This window comes from Bufo bufo, chromosome 2, assembly GCF_905171765.1.
Source record: "Bufo bufo chromosome 2, aBufBuf1.1, whole genome shotgun sequence".
Classification (NCBI taxonomy): domain Eukaryota; kingdom Metazoa; phylum Chordata; class Amphibia; order Anura; family Bufonidae; genus Bufo; species Bufo bufo.
The window spans coordinates 453747419-453762610 of record NC_053390.1 but is presented as its reverse complement, the minus strand read 5'-3'; the positions used below and the strand labels follow the sequence as shown (position 1 = coordinate 453762610).

General features: G+C 42.4%; 1 protein-coding gene across 1 annotated transcript in view; it reads left to right on the top strand.

Annotated features, from left to right (window-relative positions):
* ARID3A (AT-rich interaction domain 3A) overlaps window positions 1-8805 on the top strand; it is a 56948-nt gene extending 48143 nt beyond the window's left edge. The window contains exons 7-8 of the mRNA XM_040420412.1: window positions 3051-3143; window positions 8464-8805. Coding sequence (XP_040276346.1) covers window positions 3051-3143; window positions 8464-8612 — 242 coding nt within the window. The 3' untranslated portion in view covers window positions 8613-8805. The remainder of the gene's footprint in view (window positions 1-3050; window positions 3144-8463) is intronic.
* Window positions 8806-15192: the final 6387 nt, after the last annotated feature.

Here is a 15192-nt window from a genome sequence, read left to right as displayed (position 1 = left end):
AGTGAAATCTGCCTTCCAAAAACCATATGGCGTTCCTTTCCTTCTGCGCCCTGCCGTGTACCCGTACAGCAGTTTATGACCACATATGGGGTGTTTCTGTAAACTACAGAATCGGGGCAATAAATATTGAGTTTTGTTTGGCTGTTAACCCTTGCTTTTGTTAGTGGAAAAAAATGGATTAAAATGGAAAATCTGCCCAAAAAGTGAAATTCTGAAATTTAATCTCAATTTTCCTTTAATTCTTGTAGAACATCTAAAGGGTTAACAAAGCTTGTAAAATCAGTTTTGAATACCTTGAGGGGTGTAGTTTCTAAAATGGGGCCATTAATGGGTGGTTTCTAATATGTAAGCCCCACAAAGTGACTTCAGACCTGAACTGGTCCTTTAAAAATTTGGTTTTGGAAATTTTCTAAAAAATTTTAAGATTTGCTTCTAAGGCCCCTTTCACACGGGCGAGTTTTCCTCGCGGGTGCAATGCGTGAGGTGAACGCATTGCACCCGCACTGAATCCGCACCCATTCATTTCTATGGGGCTGTGCACATGAGCAGTGATTTTAATGCATCACTTATGTGTTGCGTAAAAATCGCAGCATGCTCTATATTGCGCATTTGCGGTGCGATTTTTCACGCACAGTTGCTAGGAGACGATTGGGATGGAGACCCGATCATTATTCTTTTCCCTTATAACATGGTTATAAGGGAAAATAATAGCATTCTTAATACAGAATGCATAGTACAATAGCGCTGGAGGGGTTAAAAAAAAAAAATCAAATAATTTAACTCCCCTTAATCCACTTGCTCGTGCAGACGGCATCTCTTCTGTCTTCTTTGCTGTGTACAGGAAAAGGACCTGTGGTGAGGTCACTCCGGTCATCACATGGTCCATCACATGATCAATCACCATGGTAAAAGATCATGTGATGACCGGAGTGACGTCACCACAGGTCCTTTTCCTGTACACAGCAAAGAAGAAGACAGAAGAGATGCTGGCTGCGCGAGCAAGTGGATTAAGGTGAGTTAAATTATTATTTTTTTTTTTTTACCCCTCCAGCGCTATTGTACTATGCATTCTGTATTAAGAATGCTATTATTTTCCCTTATATCCATGTTATAAGGGAAAATAATACAATCTACACAACCCCGATCCCGATTTTTCTCACGCGCGTGCAAAACGCATTACAATGTTTTGCACTTGCGCGGAAAAATCGCACATGTTCCCGCAACGCCCGTGTGAAACCAGCCTAAGCCTTGTAACGTCCCTAAAAAAGAAAATGTCATTTACAAAATGATCCAAACATGAAGTAGACATATGGGGAATGTAAAGTAATAACTATTTTAGGAGGTATCACTATCTGTTTTAAAAGCAGAGAGATTAAAATTTTGAAAGTTGAGAATTTTTTCAAATTTTTGGTATACGTTTTATTTTTTTATAAATAAAAATGAAATATTTTGACTCCAATTTACCCCCGTCATGAAGTACAATATGTGACGAGAAAACAATCTCAGGATGGCCTGGATAAGTAAAAGCCTTTTAAAGTTATCACCACATAAAGTGACACTGGTCAGATATGCAAAAACTGGCCTGGTCCTTAAGGTGAAAAGTGGCAGGGTCCTGAAGGGGTTAAACCTTTGTAAGAAAACAGGAATAACAGAAGCGCTGCTTCCTCTTCAACTTTCATCTGGACTCTCATATATGGATCCCATATATTTTCTATGGCAGAGCCGATGAACGTTGAAGAGGCAGACTGCTCTGATTAGAGCTTTTGCCCCCGTGTTTTCTCCAGAGGTTTATTGTTCTTAGGATTGCTTCAGTTGGGTAATGTGGCTGTTGGACCAGGAATATTTGTGCATCCCTGCTACATATAGCTCACTTTAAGAATCCACCATCACTTACACCAGTGATGGCTAACCTCCGGCACTCCAGCTGTGGTGAAACGACTCTGAGCATGCTCTATTCATTTCTATGGAGTTCTGAGAACAGCCAAGCAACTGTACATCTTTGGAGTTGTAGTTTTACCACAGCGGGAGTGCCGGAGGTCAGCTATCACAGACTTACACCGTTCGGCAGTTTCTGCATAGAGAAAAACGGTAGCCCTCTAAAAGCTACATCCGTCAATTTCTACTGCCCAGATTATCATGTCGGGTCAAAGTGTTCGGAGATAGCTAGAAAGATCTAGAATATACAGTGTATTTGGTAGTATGATGGTTCAGAAGCAGGCAGTGTGGTAAGCTGGTATATCGGTGTTCACAGAGCAAGCTTATATATGGGAGGATCGGGAGCCATGGCTGTTGGCAAAACAATTGTTTGCCCAAGAGTTTGTTTTATGTGTATGCCCCAGATAAACTGTATATGATATAGCCCCTAGTGTGTGTCATAAGAAAATAGTTTTTGGCCCCAATTAAAACACTTGTACAATAAAGCAGTGCAACAGTACAAACTATCGTGTATTTTGTCATTAAGGTAGTAATAGACATAAAAAATGATAGAGTAGCTGTCTGAAACAATCCGGATTACCCACCATGTTTACAAAGCGGTAAGGTGTCATTTTTATGAGGCGGTCGGTCTGACCAACACGATAAACTAAACGTACACTGGAGACAAGACAGGAACGGCAGAAGCCCATCATTAATCCGAGGGAAATGACCAAGTGAGTGAATATTTACGTGAACACATCTTTGGCCAACCAAACCGAGAAACGTGAAGAAATGCGAAAATGGAGCCATGGCTCCCATGCCTCAGTGTAAACAGATTCTGGGACTCATGTGACTTATGATGTGAGTGATTACAAGTGATTACAACCTGTGGAGAGTACTGCAGAATAGGTTTGAAAATAAACTACATAGGATGGCTGATTTCATATATAATATAACTGCAACTTTTTATTTTTTATAAAATTGGCGATTCCCATCAGTTATGACAAACCCAGGCTCGGCCAGTTCATAAAGTGGAAATGTAGAAACTCCCACAGAAAACTGCACATGGTATGAATAAATGTCTGTCTGGTTCTGAAGGTACGATAAAGCCTCTTTCTGTTCATTTGATTTTTCAGCTGAAGGTAGACAGGACTCTGCTGTTAACCTTACTACCAATGGCACTAACAGTATTAGCATGTCCGTGGAACTGAACGGTATCGTATACACTGGTAGGTTTTTGCTTTGTTTTTTACCATGTCTTCCCTCAACCTGTTTGTGGATTGTACCAGTCGGAATTTTATTCACTTATCCCATATTCACACATTAAGAATTTCCATCAGTGATTCTGAGCCAAAACCAGATACGGGTCAAAAACACAGAACTGGTGGAAATCTTTCCATTGTACCTGATCTCTGTGGAGGCTCCACTCCTGCGTGTGGCTCAAAATATCGGACCAAACACTGACCTGTGTATAAAGCCTTAGCCAATGACCTGCCAGCATTTACTTCTTGGACTGTTCATGTGAGAAGTGTGCTTGCTTAGCTGTTCAACCTTCTCAGGATTAGAATCCAACAGTTTCACAGCCATTTGCAAGTTTGAGTGTCTAAATGTAACCATGTTGGATAGAGGTGACATCTATATTAATGTAAGTAGTCCTTCCCTTTGCTTTGATCTTCTATCAAGATGATCTTGTTCTTGAGACTAATGCCTATGTTAATTTGATCCTATTGTCGGGAACAAATAATTCTATGAAAACTCGTTCCTAATATTTGTCCCATGCAAATGTTCCACTAATGTGATTTATTTATGCAGCACATAAAAAGCTTGTTTTTCGGCAGTCCGTCACCCTTCTTTAACAGGGGTGTGGTGTCGACAAACACATGAAACGATATGCGTGCGAATGATTGTTACTATGATCGTTTAAACAGAGGGGATGATTGCTTCATGCAAATGTGGCTTAAAGGGGTTCTCACTTCAGCAAGTAGCATTCATCATGTAAAGAGAGTTAATACAAGGCACTTATTAATATATTGATATTGCCTCCTTTGCTGGCTGGATTAATTTTTCCGTCACATTATACACTGCTCGTTTCCATGGTTACAGACCACCCTGCAATCCATCAGTGGTGGTCGTGCTTGCACAATATAGGAAAAACACTAGCCTATGTGCACTCCCACGGTCCCGTCCACCAGACAGGCTGACGCTTTTTCCTATAGTGTGCAAGCATGACCACCACTGATGGATGGACAATCACAATACATTAGTGTCTTGTATTAACGTTCTCTACATGATAAATGCCACTTACTAAAGTGAGACAACCCCTTTAAGCGAGTGGTGGTGGTGGGGGGGGTTGTTCCCCATGGCCCTGCGTATCGGCTTGTGTAAATGGATCCTAAGTTATAACATGCTCTGTTTTACTTGGGCTTTAAATTTCATATGTAGAAGGGGTTTTCTGTGATTTTGATAGTCTATCCTCAGAATAGGTCATCAGTATCTGATTAGCAGTAGTGCTGGGAGTAGGACCCTCACCAATCTGCTGTATGAAGAGGCTGAGGCACTCATTGAGCACTTATGGGGTCATTTATCAAACTGGTGTAAAGTAGTAACCAATCAGATTCCACCCTTCATTTTTCAAAAGGAGCTGTCAAAAATGAAAGGTGGAATCTGATTTGTTTGCTATCGGAAACTAAGCCAGTTCTACTTTACACCAGTTTGATAAATGACCCCATTAGTCCTCACCTTTATCAATCACATGGCCTAGGTACAGTTCAGTCCCATTCAAGTGTAAGGGGCTGAGCTGCAGTAGCATGGCCGACGTACAATGGACAGCTCTGTGTATTGTAATCTGTGAGGAGGCCAGGGAGCTCCAGTGAGTCCCGGGGCTTCATTGAACAGCTGATTGGCGGGGTGCCGGGGGTCAGACCCCTATCTCTCATATTGATACATACATAGAACTAAAAGTAACAGCACACTGCTTACTGCACAAAAATATGTTGGGCCCATCTCCCGCGACAAGGTGGCTTCTAACAGACGGTGCCTAATCTAACATATGCCTCTCCTGGGCTTTTCGCCTACAATTGGGCAAAGTAGGATCCAGCTATGTAATAGCTGGATCCTGAGGACAGACATATCCTGAGGATAGGCCATCAATATCAAAATCCCAGATCACACCTTTAAGGTTGTATCACTGTTATCTGCTTTTCTATACATTGTTTGCTTGCTCATGATTTTCTTTTTCATTGTGATTACCAGCTTTCTACACACAGCATACATCAGTGACCTCCTTAAAGAGGACCTGTAACCTCTTCTGACACATCTGTTTTATTAACTACTTACATTCCCCATGTAATAACAATTCTGGAGCATCTTTTCTTATGGCTCTGTGTCATTCCTTTATTATTCTTACTAGACGTAATGAATGAATTGCGCACAGTTTGCAATTAGGATCCAGATGGTTATTACCAGTTGGGTAGGTGTCCCTGCACAGTCTGACACTATCCATTCAGTACTGCCAGTGTCACATCCCCAACGGATAACACCTATCTGGACCATCATTAGAAACTGCTAGTAGTTCCTTCATAGCTTCTAGTAAGCATAATAAATGAATGGCACAATATAGTCATAAGAATGAGAGCTTTAGAACTAAGAAAAGAGGGTTAGTCAGCACCACCCAATGTGCAGGTGCACGCTGCCATGGCAAAGACCTAGAGAAAAAAAAGACAAAATACAATGCAGCAGCACCCTGCAAATCAGATAAAGTACAACAATGCCATAGTCACAAACAATATTATAGTGCTAATGCTACGCTTATTTATAAAGTGAGATGCTTGGCAAATGCATTTTGTACAAAATCATCTGAGCCCGTCTGCCAGACATCAAGGCAATCTCTGTAAGACGGGTCCTAACACAAAATTTTACCTGTTATGCGCCATAATGGCCGCCATAAAGTTCAGGAAGTGTTGGATCCACAAGCATGCTGGGTCCACTCTGCCTTTTACCATTTTTGGTGCCATAATGGCCTCTTACAAGGGATGCAGGTACCAACATGCATGCCGAGCCCACTCCATACCTTTTCCTTGTGCCAGACAGCTTCCAATGAATGTAGTGAGAGCAGGCCACAGCTTTATACTGAAACTAATTAAAATCAGCCTATGGGGCAGACAGGCTAATCAGGAGAGCACGACTCGCTAGGAGTGCCACATCTCCAGCACTGTAACTCTGCAAAGAAAAGGGGGTTAGTCAGCACATCCTAATGCGCAGGTGCACGCTGCCATGGCTAAAAACATAGAGAAAAAGAGACAATACAGCAGCACCCTGCAAATCAGATAAAGTACAATAATGCCATAGTCACAAAAAATATTATAGTGCTAATACTACGCTTATTTATGAAGTGAGATGCTTGGCAAATGCATTTTGTACAAAATCATCTGAGCCAGTCTGCTGAACGTCAAGGCAGAGTGGACCCAGCATGCGTGTGGATCCAACACTTCCTGAACTTTATGGCGGCCATTATGGCGCAACAGGTAGTATTTAGTGTTGGGTTCCCATCTTACAGAAATCGCCTTGACGTTCAGCAGACGGGCTCTAATGGTTTTGTACAAAATGCATTTGCCAAGCATCTCACTTTATAAATAAGCGTAGCATTAGCACTATAATATTTTTTTGTGACTATGGCATTATTGTACTTTATCTGGTTTGCAGGGTGCTGCTGCATTGTCTTTTTTTTCCCTCTTCTTTAGAACTACACAGAGAAGCAGGTAGTTACGAAGACTTGTCAGGAGAGTTTACAGCTCATCTTTTAGTCAGAAGTATTAGCATCATTAAAACTAAAGCTCCATCTTAGTTCTCCTTTGTGACATACATATGTCCTCTATTAATGTTTGGAGTGGGGAGGATGTCTCCCGTTCAGGACACTCTGGAGGGCTTGGAGCCACCATGGTCACCCATTCATTTCACTGTGTGACATGTAATTCTTCCCTGAGACAGATCTTACACTTAGGCTGGTTTCACACGGGTGTTTTGGGAAAAGGTGCGGGTGCGTTGCGGGAACATGCGCGATTTTTCAGCGCGAGTGCAAAACATTGTAATGCGTTTTGCACGCCCGTGAGAAAAATCTGCATGTTTGGTACCCGAACTTCTTCACAGAAGTTCGTGTTTCGGTTAGGTGTTCTGTAGATTGTATTATTTTCCCTGGTTATAAGGGAAAATAATAGCATTCTTAATACAGAATGCTTAGTACAATAAGGCTGGAGGGGTTAAAAAAAATAATAATTTAACTCTCCTTAATCCACTTGATCGCACAGCCCGGCTTCTCTTCTGTCGTCTTCTTTGCTGTGCACAGGAATAGGACCTTTGATGACGTCACTGTGCTCATCACATGGTCCAATCACTTGGTTCATCACCATGGTGAGGGACCATGTGATTGGATCATGTGATATTACGTCACCACAGGTCCTTAGCCAGCAGCTCAACATTACAGAAGACCGAGATCGGCAACTACGCGATCAAGTGGACTCTGTGAGTTAATTTATTTTTAACCCCTCCATCACTATTTTACATGCATTCTGTATTCAGAATGCTATTATTTTCCCTTATAACCATGTTATAAGGGAAAATAATACAGATCGGGTCCCCAGCCCGATCGTCACCTAGCAACCATGCGTGAAAATCGCACCGCATCTGCACTTGCTTGCGGAAGCTTGCGATTTTCACGCGGCCTCATTCACTTCTATGGGACTTGCGTTGCGTGAAAAACGCAGAATATAGAGCTTGCTGTGATTTTCACGCAACGCACAAGTGATGCACAGCCCCATAGAAATGAATGAGTCCGGATTCAGTGCGGGTGCAATGCGTTCAACTCGCGCATCGCACCCGCGCGGAAAACTCGCCCGTGTGAAAGGGGCCTTAGGGTTTCAGTTGTCAGACAGGAAAAATAATTTTAAAGGGAACCTGACCTCTCAGATATGCAACTTTAGCTGTCCACAGTACTTTATTCATGTGCTTAAGGAGCTCTGGAAGCAGTTCTTGTTGTGGTATTCTTACTAGTAAATATGCTAAAAATGCACTTTTAATTATCTTCCCGTTGAACGGAAATGAATTTGTTCAAGTCAAGGAGGCAACGGTTTACTCCTGAATCAAGGTTTCCCCGCTCTCCTTCTGTAGCTTGATTTGACGTTCTCTCGGGCAGGGAACATTATCACCAGGTCTCATTAGATGCCACACAGGCTCCGTCAATCAAGCTACAGGAGGCAGGGGTGACTGCAAACCTTGACTCGGAGGAGTAAACTGCCTGCCTCATTGACTTGAACGGACTCCTTTCCATACAACAGGAAGATGATTAAAAGTGCATTTACTAGTTAGAATACCGCAACAAGAACTGCTTCCAGAGCCCCTTAAGCGCCTGACTGTGGAGATTGTCCACTATCTTATTGCTAATAATACGTTTCTTTCTTTAAATGCTAGAATTGTGTGATAATATGGGTTTTTTGGGGTCTTAATCGACCGCAAGTAAAAATTTTATATTTCATCGCATTTTTATTTTATTTTTAGGGGTCTTGTTTGCTCAACCTCCTACCTCAACATCTGGAATCGGCAAAGGAAATGTTACCAGGACAGCAAGTGTGGGAGGGACCAGTAGCACATCACTGGCTCCATCTTCGACTCCCCATGTTCCCGGTTCTAACAGCTCTTCACCCTGACATTTCCGCCAAATCCAGTACAGCTGAAGCCAAAAAAAAAAAATCACTCTGTTTCACACTCAGGTTTATTACTCCTTGTCTGTGGGAACCTCCGGAATGCATTGATGGGTTCAGATGGGGTTCAGGTTGAGCCAGTATAGAGTTAGAATTAACTCTATGAAAAAAAAAAACAACAACTCATATACCTCATTTCTTGCACTGCAACAATACATACATTTTCTTTCAGATACCTCCAAATACAGAAAAGAAAAACCAAAAACCCTCATCCCAACTTTGCTCTCTGGAACCCACATGCATTTTTATTTTTTTAATGGCTACAAACCACAAAAATCTATGAAATTTAAAGAGGGTTTTTGTGTACATGCCTTTTTATTCTTAAAGGAAGGACGAAAAATGTAAACTTCTAAAGAAATCTATATAAAAAAAAATATATATATATATAAATAATGCTGTATTCCTGGCGCTGGACTTCTATGGGGCAGAGAATATCTACACGATGGGACGTGCCTGCTTTCCCTTCACAGGCTTGTATCTAGTCATTCCCACCCTTCAAGCTCTGGAATGTAGTCAAGAGGAGCAGGGAATGCAGATAATGGAATGTTGCTCTTGTATTTTTTATTCCCCTTCCCCCCCATTTTTCCTTTGGGTTGCCTGAAGTATTGGGGTTCAGGCAGCATCTGAACCTCAAGTAGACTCCACCATTCCATTACCTCCCACCCCAATTCAGCATTTTTATACGGGTCATATCAGCTGGCAAAACAATCCAAAAAGCAATTTTTTTTTTCCCCCCCTGAACTTTATCTTAGAACCTTTCCTGTGTTTGCCCTCTTAGCTGGGTACATGCCGACAGTATGTAGCTCTTTTAACTTTTTGCTGCTTCTGGTAGCTTGGATGAAAACAGAAGCGCATACATAATTGCTTATATATCACAGAATATTTTTTTAACACAGATATAATGGTAAATGTGTCCATGCTATGCCACAGGACCCTCTACTGCCAACTCTGTTATGTGTCAATTCAAGATGGCATTAGCAGTTCACCCTGAATGTCTTAATTGCTGCTGAGTTGGCAGTGTTAATCTCTTGTAGTATGATACGGTGTCAGTTTTAAACACATATTGATTTTATGTTGTAATCAACTTTTAACGTCTACATGGTGGTTTAGCAGTGGGAAATGTTATGGGTTTTCCCCCCCTCTTTTTACCCTCTCCTTTGTAGATGGGCTCAAGCAGTTTTGCTTCATTGACTGGGCAGGAGGAGTGAAGGGTATAAAATATATGAAGAGTTTTTAGTTTTTTTTGTTTTGTTTGTTTTTTTTGGTGTTCAAAAACCGCATGCAAGATTAATTGTCCTAATAGCTTGTCCAGACTTGCTCAATCCTTTTTAATATATTAATACTGAAATATAGCATAGACACAACTAGAAACAGTGGCCCTCACAGCAACCTTTGTATCAGAAAGTGCCCTTACATTGGCAACACATGCCATGCTTGTTGCGGATTGAAGGGGATTATACTTCTCCGGAGGTACCCTTTGGCCAGTAGCTGTCGGCTATTTCTCCGGACCCCTCCGTACACATGCACCTTTGGACTGCCGTGCATGAATGTGTTCTCGGCAGGGAGAGGGAAGTAAACCCCTGCCAGTCACTTCTGGCAGCTGCTCATCTCCCTTGAAAGCTGGATTGGGCATGTTAAAATCATTCATGCCCGTCCTTCATTTTCTCCCCAACATATGGGGACATGACCATATATTTTAGATCTGTCCCACTGAAATCTGCAGATTCTGCTGACATTCATCTAATGTGTATGACCACCTTTTAGGATGTTGATGAAAATGTCCTGTACATGACGCATCACACTGGCTCTGTAGGATTAACCAATTTTTTTATTTTTATTTTCATACTTAACACTAAATCTGTAATAATTTTGCAGTGTATTTAATAATGGTGCTTTTTCACATTTGCATGTACAGTACTTCATGTATGAACTGTGTACAGCATACGTAAAAACCTAACTGACCACCTAATTTTCTTTACAAAATTCCCCACTGTATCTGCAGAGGGACAGATTGTTAAATACATTGCAAAGTGACTTAAATGCTACTCCGACTTCAGACGTGTATGACAGAGGCACAGAAGGGCGCTTGGCTGTTATTTCAATAGAAAGCACCACCATTTAGGGTTTTTTTTCCCCCTCAAATCCTATATCTTGTTTGCCAACACTGGGTTTAGAGGCAGCTGTTCTCCTGAAAGTTTGAGACCCTACCTATTGGACAGGTATGGCATGTGGATATGCCAATTTATGTATGAAATACAAATACCCCCAAATCATCAGTGCAACCAATACAGCCTGTTACTATAACGCTTATTTAATGTCATGAAAATAATACCCTTAGGCTACATTCACACACACAAAAAGTTTTGCATCCATTTTCCAGCCGGTTTGCATTAGTTTTTAATGGCCTTTAAAGGGGTTGTCTCATCTTAGACCATGGGGGCATATCACTGGAATATGCACCCATTTTCTTATAGGTGCGAGCCCCGCTGGGACACGCAACTATATCGAAAACGGAGCCTTTCAAAGTGGTTGGCTGGAGGACTCCGGTCCGCCCACGACCAAGCGCTCTCACCATAGAGGTGAATGGGAGCACACTGTGCACGACCGGCCACCGCTGGGTTGTTTTCGGCGGCCCCATAGATAATGAATGGAGGACGACACTGAATGTGCACCACTTTGTCTGAGCTGAGAAAAACCTTTTAAAAACATCCATAATTTTTTTTTATAATTGTATTTTTTTAACATCCCAACCCCTGCAATGCCCTCGCAGTATGCCTAATGCCCCTGAATGTCACATGGCTCCCATAGTAGGGATGTCCCGATACCAGTATCGGTATCGGTGCCGATACCGGACATTTCCACGAGTACTTGTACTCGTGCAAATGTCGCCGATACCACGGCCGATACCTCATGGCCCTAGATCAGCGGTGGCAGAGGCGTGTCCCATCTTCTTCCGGGCGGCGGCTGCAGCGGCATGTCCCATCTTCTCTTCCGGTCGGTGGTGGCGCTGCTCCCAGCTGATCAGCGTGGGGATGGCAGCGGATATTATACACCTGGGGACGTGCTGGCCTGGCAGCGGCAGGAGGAGGCCGCCTCTGGCTGGGGTTCTGGATATTATCCTCAGGGGACTGCAAGAAGCTGGGCCGGAGGTGGAGAGATGGCAGGAGCTGCCGGAGCCCAGGTACTGCAGTCCATTCTTATGTCTGCCAGCCACATCTGATTCTGAGAAAGCTGTGTGACAGCCAATATGGCCGCCTCTCATAAGCAGAGCCATCCAGAGCAGAAGTGAAAGTGGGTGACAACCCCTGTGACTGCTGTGATGCTGGCTGCTGTGGTTGTCACCAAGGATCTACCAGACTGGGAGCACTACTCAGTCGCCTTCATTATGCTGGCCATTAAAGGGGTTGTCACAGATTTATGCCGGAAATATGTAATGAAGTAAAGAATATCGGAGAGGTCATGTGGCCAGGTGGGTATGATGCATGAAATTGAGAAGAAATCCAGTTAATTTCTCTCCATTTCATGTTAAAACGGACAAACAGTGAATAATAAAATAAGGTGGTGGGGGGCAATGGGCATATAACAGTGATCCCCAACCAGTGTGCCTCCAGCTGTTGCAAAACTACACCTCCCCAGCATGACCGCACAGCCAAAAGCTGTGCGGGCATGCTGGGAGTTGTAGTTTTGCAACAGCTGGAGGCACATTGGTTGGGAAGCACTGTTATATGCCCATTTATTAACCCTTGTACAAAGGAAAAGTAAAGCAGTTGTCCATAGCAACCAAATTCCAGCTTTAATTGTTTTTCATTGCTATCAGCAACTGCGCCGCTGTTATAATAGGTATCGGTGAGTACTTAAATAAAAGTATCGATACTCGTACTCTGTCTTAAAAAAATGGTATCGCTACATCCCTATCCCATAGTAAACCCCCCCCCCCCCCCCAGTATAAAGAATGACCCTATTAATGGCGTCCAAGATTATTAATGCTTTTAATAGTACCACCTTCGTTCTGCTTGTGTTAAAAAATAAAATAAAAAAAATACCTCATCCACTTGCACATGCAGAGAAAGTCGCTCTTCATTTGATGCAGAAGGACCTGTGATCCTAGCATGATGGCACTATGCGCTCCCAGCATGGTTGTGTGCTCATTCTGCATTGTGAGGAGCAACTGTCATTGTGGTTGCGAGTGGACGAGATTTTTTTATTTTATTTTTTTTTAACCCGTAAAAGGCTATTTTTCACTAGTGTATCCTATAACGACCATTCGATGAGCGCACCCCTGTCTAAACGGCCATTAAAAACAGCCCTATTGATTTCAATAGGGTCCATCTGGCTGTAAAAACAGCTTTTTGATGGCCGCTATTCCCTGGCTGTTAAAAGGCCATGTGAATAGCTCCATTAACTTCAATTAGTTCTGAAAATGTCCGTTACGCATCTGGTTTTTCACTGTCGCATGAATGTAGCCTTATAGTTATTATAGTGGTGGCAGTTACAACACCTCTCCTGTCCTGGTTCTATGGAGCTAAAGCAGGTATGACAATCTTTCCGAATTGGTGATTGAATTGGAGGGACTATAAGGTTTGGTCTGTGGCTCTGCTGCCTCTATGGATGGTTTTTAAGTGGGCGTAATTGTAACCACTAATTTAACCCTCTTAGGGCATCATACTACTTTCAGAAGGTTTAGAACATTTATGACTTTAAAAAGTGCATTAATTTTTGCCTGTAGAGCATTGTATACTATTGGACACCTAGTCAAATTTGTCACTTTTTCTATTAAACCCATTCTTTTATGTAAAATCACCTTTAGCAATAATACTCCTGAACCTGGTAGTGGTTAGTTTAAAATGAACCAAATACCTCATCTGCCTCACATTGCTTTATAGCTGGTGAAATACATATCATTTTTGTTGACAGATCTAACGGATTTTGGTTTGGGGGGTTCCCCACAATGTCCGACAGCTGCTTGTCACCACATATTAATAGAAATACCCTGTCTGTTCTGCCAAGTCAAGATAGCTGTTGCCCAAAGGATTTTTGACTTGGAGCAAGCCTCCTGACACATCCCATATGGGCAGTGAAAAGTAAATGCTAATCGAATAACTTGGACCAGTCTCTAAAGAATATGTAATCCTGTTGAAGCAAATTATTGTGAAGGGCACAGTGTGCTGGACAGGATATTGTTCCTTCTCTTCTCGCTGCTTTTCCCTTAATGCCCTAATTGGGTGGGGATAGATTGAATTTAGAAAAATATCTCTAATATATATATTGTTTGTATATACATTAAATGCACCATGTGAATCTTTGGCAGAGTTGGAGTATAACTCAGGGGATATTTTGTTTTCTCTGGCTCTGCTTACAATGCCTGGGGGCATGTGGGTTGTTTTGGTGATTATTATTATTATTTTTTTTGTGTGTGTGTAATTTCCTTTGTCATCATGTGAGTTTAGGAGGCAGTGTTAAGGTGGCCATACACCTTAGATAACTGAGGGCCAACGCCCGCCATACGCATGGAGGCTCCACTCAGCCCAGCTTACATGTGTTCACAGTACGGGTAGGGGAATAAGGCACTGCCAAACTCTAGTGGCTGCTTATCTTAACGAGAACCTGTCACATTGAACAAGGTGTCTGATCTGAAGGTACCAAGTTATAGAGCAGGAGGAGCTGAGAAGATTGAATATATAGTTTTATGGGACCTGATTCTGTAAACCTTTTATTTCATTCATTTATATTCCTGCTTATTCTGGACTTAGGACCGCCTCCTCGACTTAAATCGGTGATTGACAGCTGTCTCTGAAGTTATGGAGGCGGTCTTATCAGTGATTGTGCATGCAAAGTCCAGAATGAGCAAAAAATCAAACTGCTCAGCTCCTCCTGCTCTATAACATGGTGACGGGTTCCCTTTAAGAACAGAAAGGATCAGGTATGTTTAAGGCTTCGTTCAGATCTCTGCCAGATTTCACCGTATCCAGCATTGCCAGATTCTATAGTTCACTGCCGGATCCCCATTAACTGTAATGAGGTCCGGCAGTGATCTGGCCACCTTCCATCATAAATGCCAAGGTTCAGCCAGAAAAAAACGCTGCATGCAAAGGTTTTAGGTCTGTACAACAGCCGGCATTTGTGCTGGATCAGCTTGCCACAGATGCGAGCACAGCCTAAATCCAGCTGCCTGATTCTTCATTAAAAAAAATATTATTGCCATTGGGGGAGAGTCAGGTCACCCCCATACATCTTAGATGGTCAGTGGGTTGGTCTGACATTTATCAATGTGTATGGCCACCTTTTAGACTTTCAAAAGTTCAGAAACACTTGCTTTAACCCTGATATAAAGCCTGCCTCAGGGAAGAGACATTTTGGAGTTGCTTGCCTTATGTCTAAGTTTGGGGATTCCCTTTATAAGAATTTTATAAGAAAATATTCATATTTTATAGCCGTCATTTAAAATATTTGAAACCCACAATATTGGGATACCTCAAAAACTCTTAAAGGGCAGCTGCCACATGGCTGGCCACACAGAATTTTCATG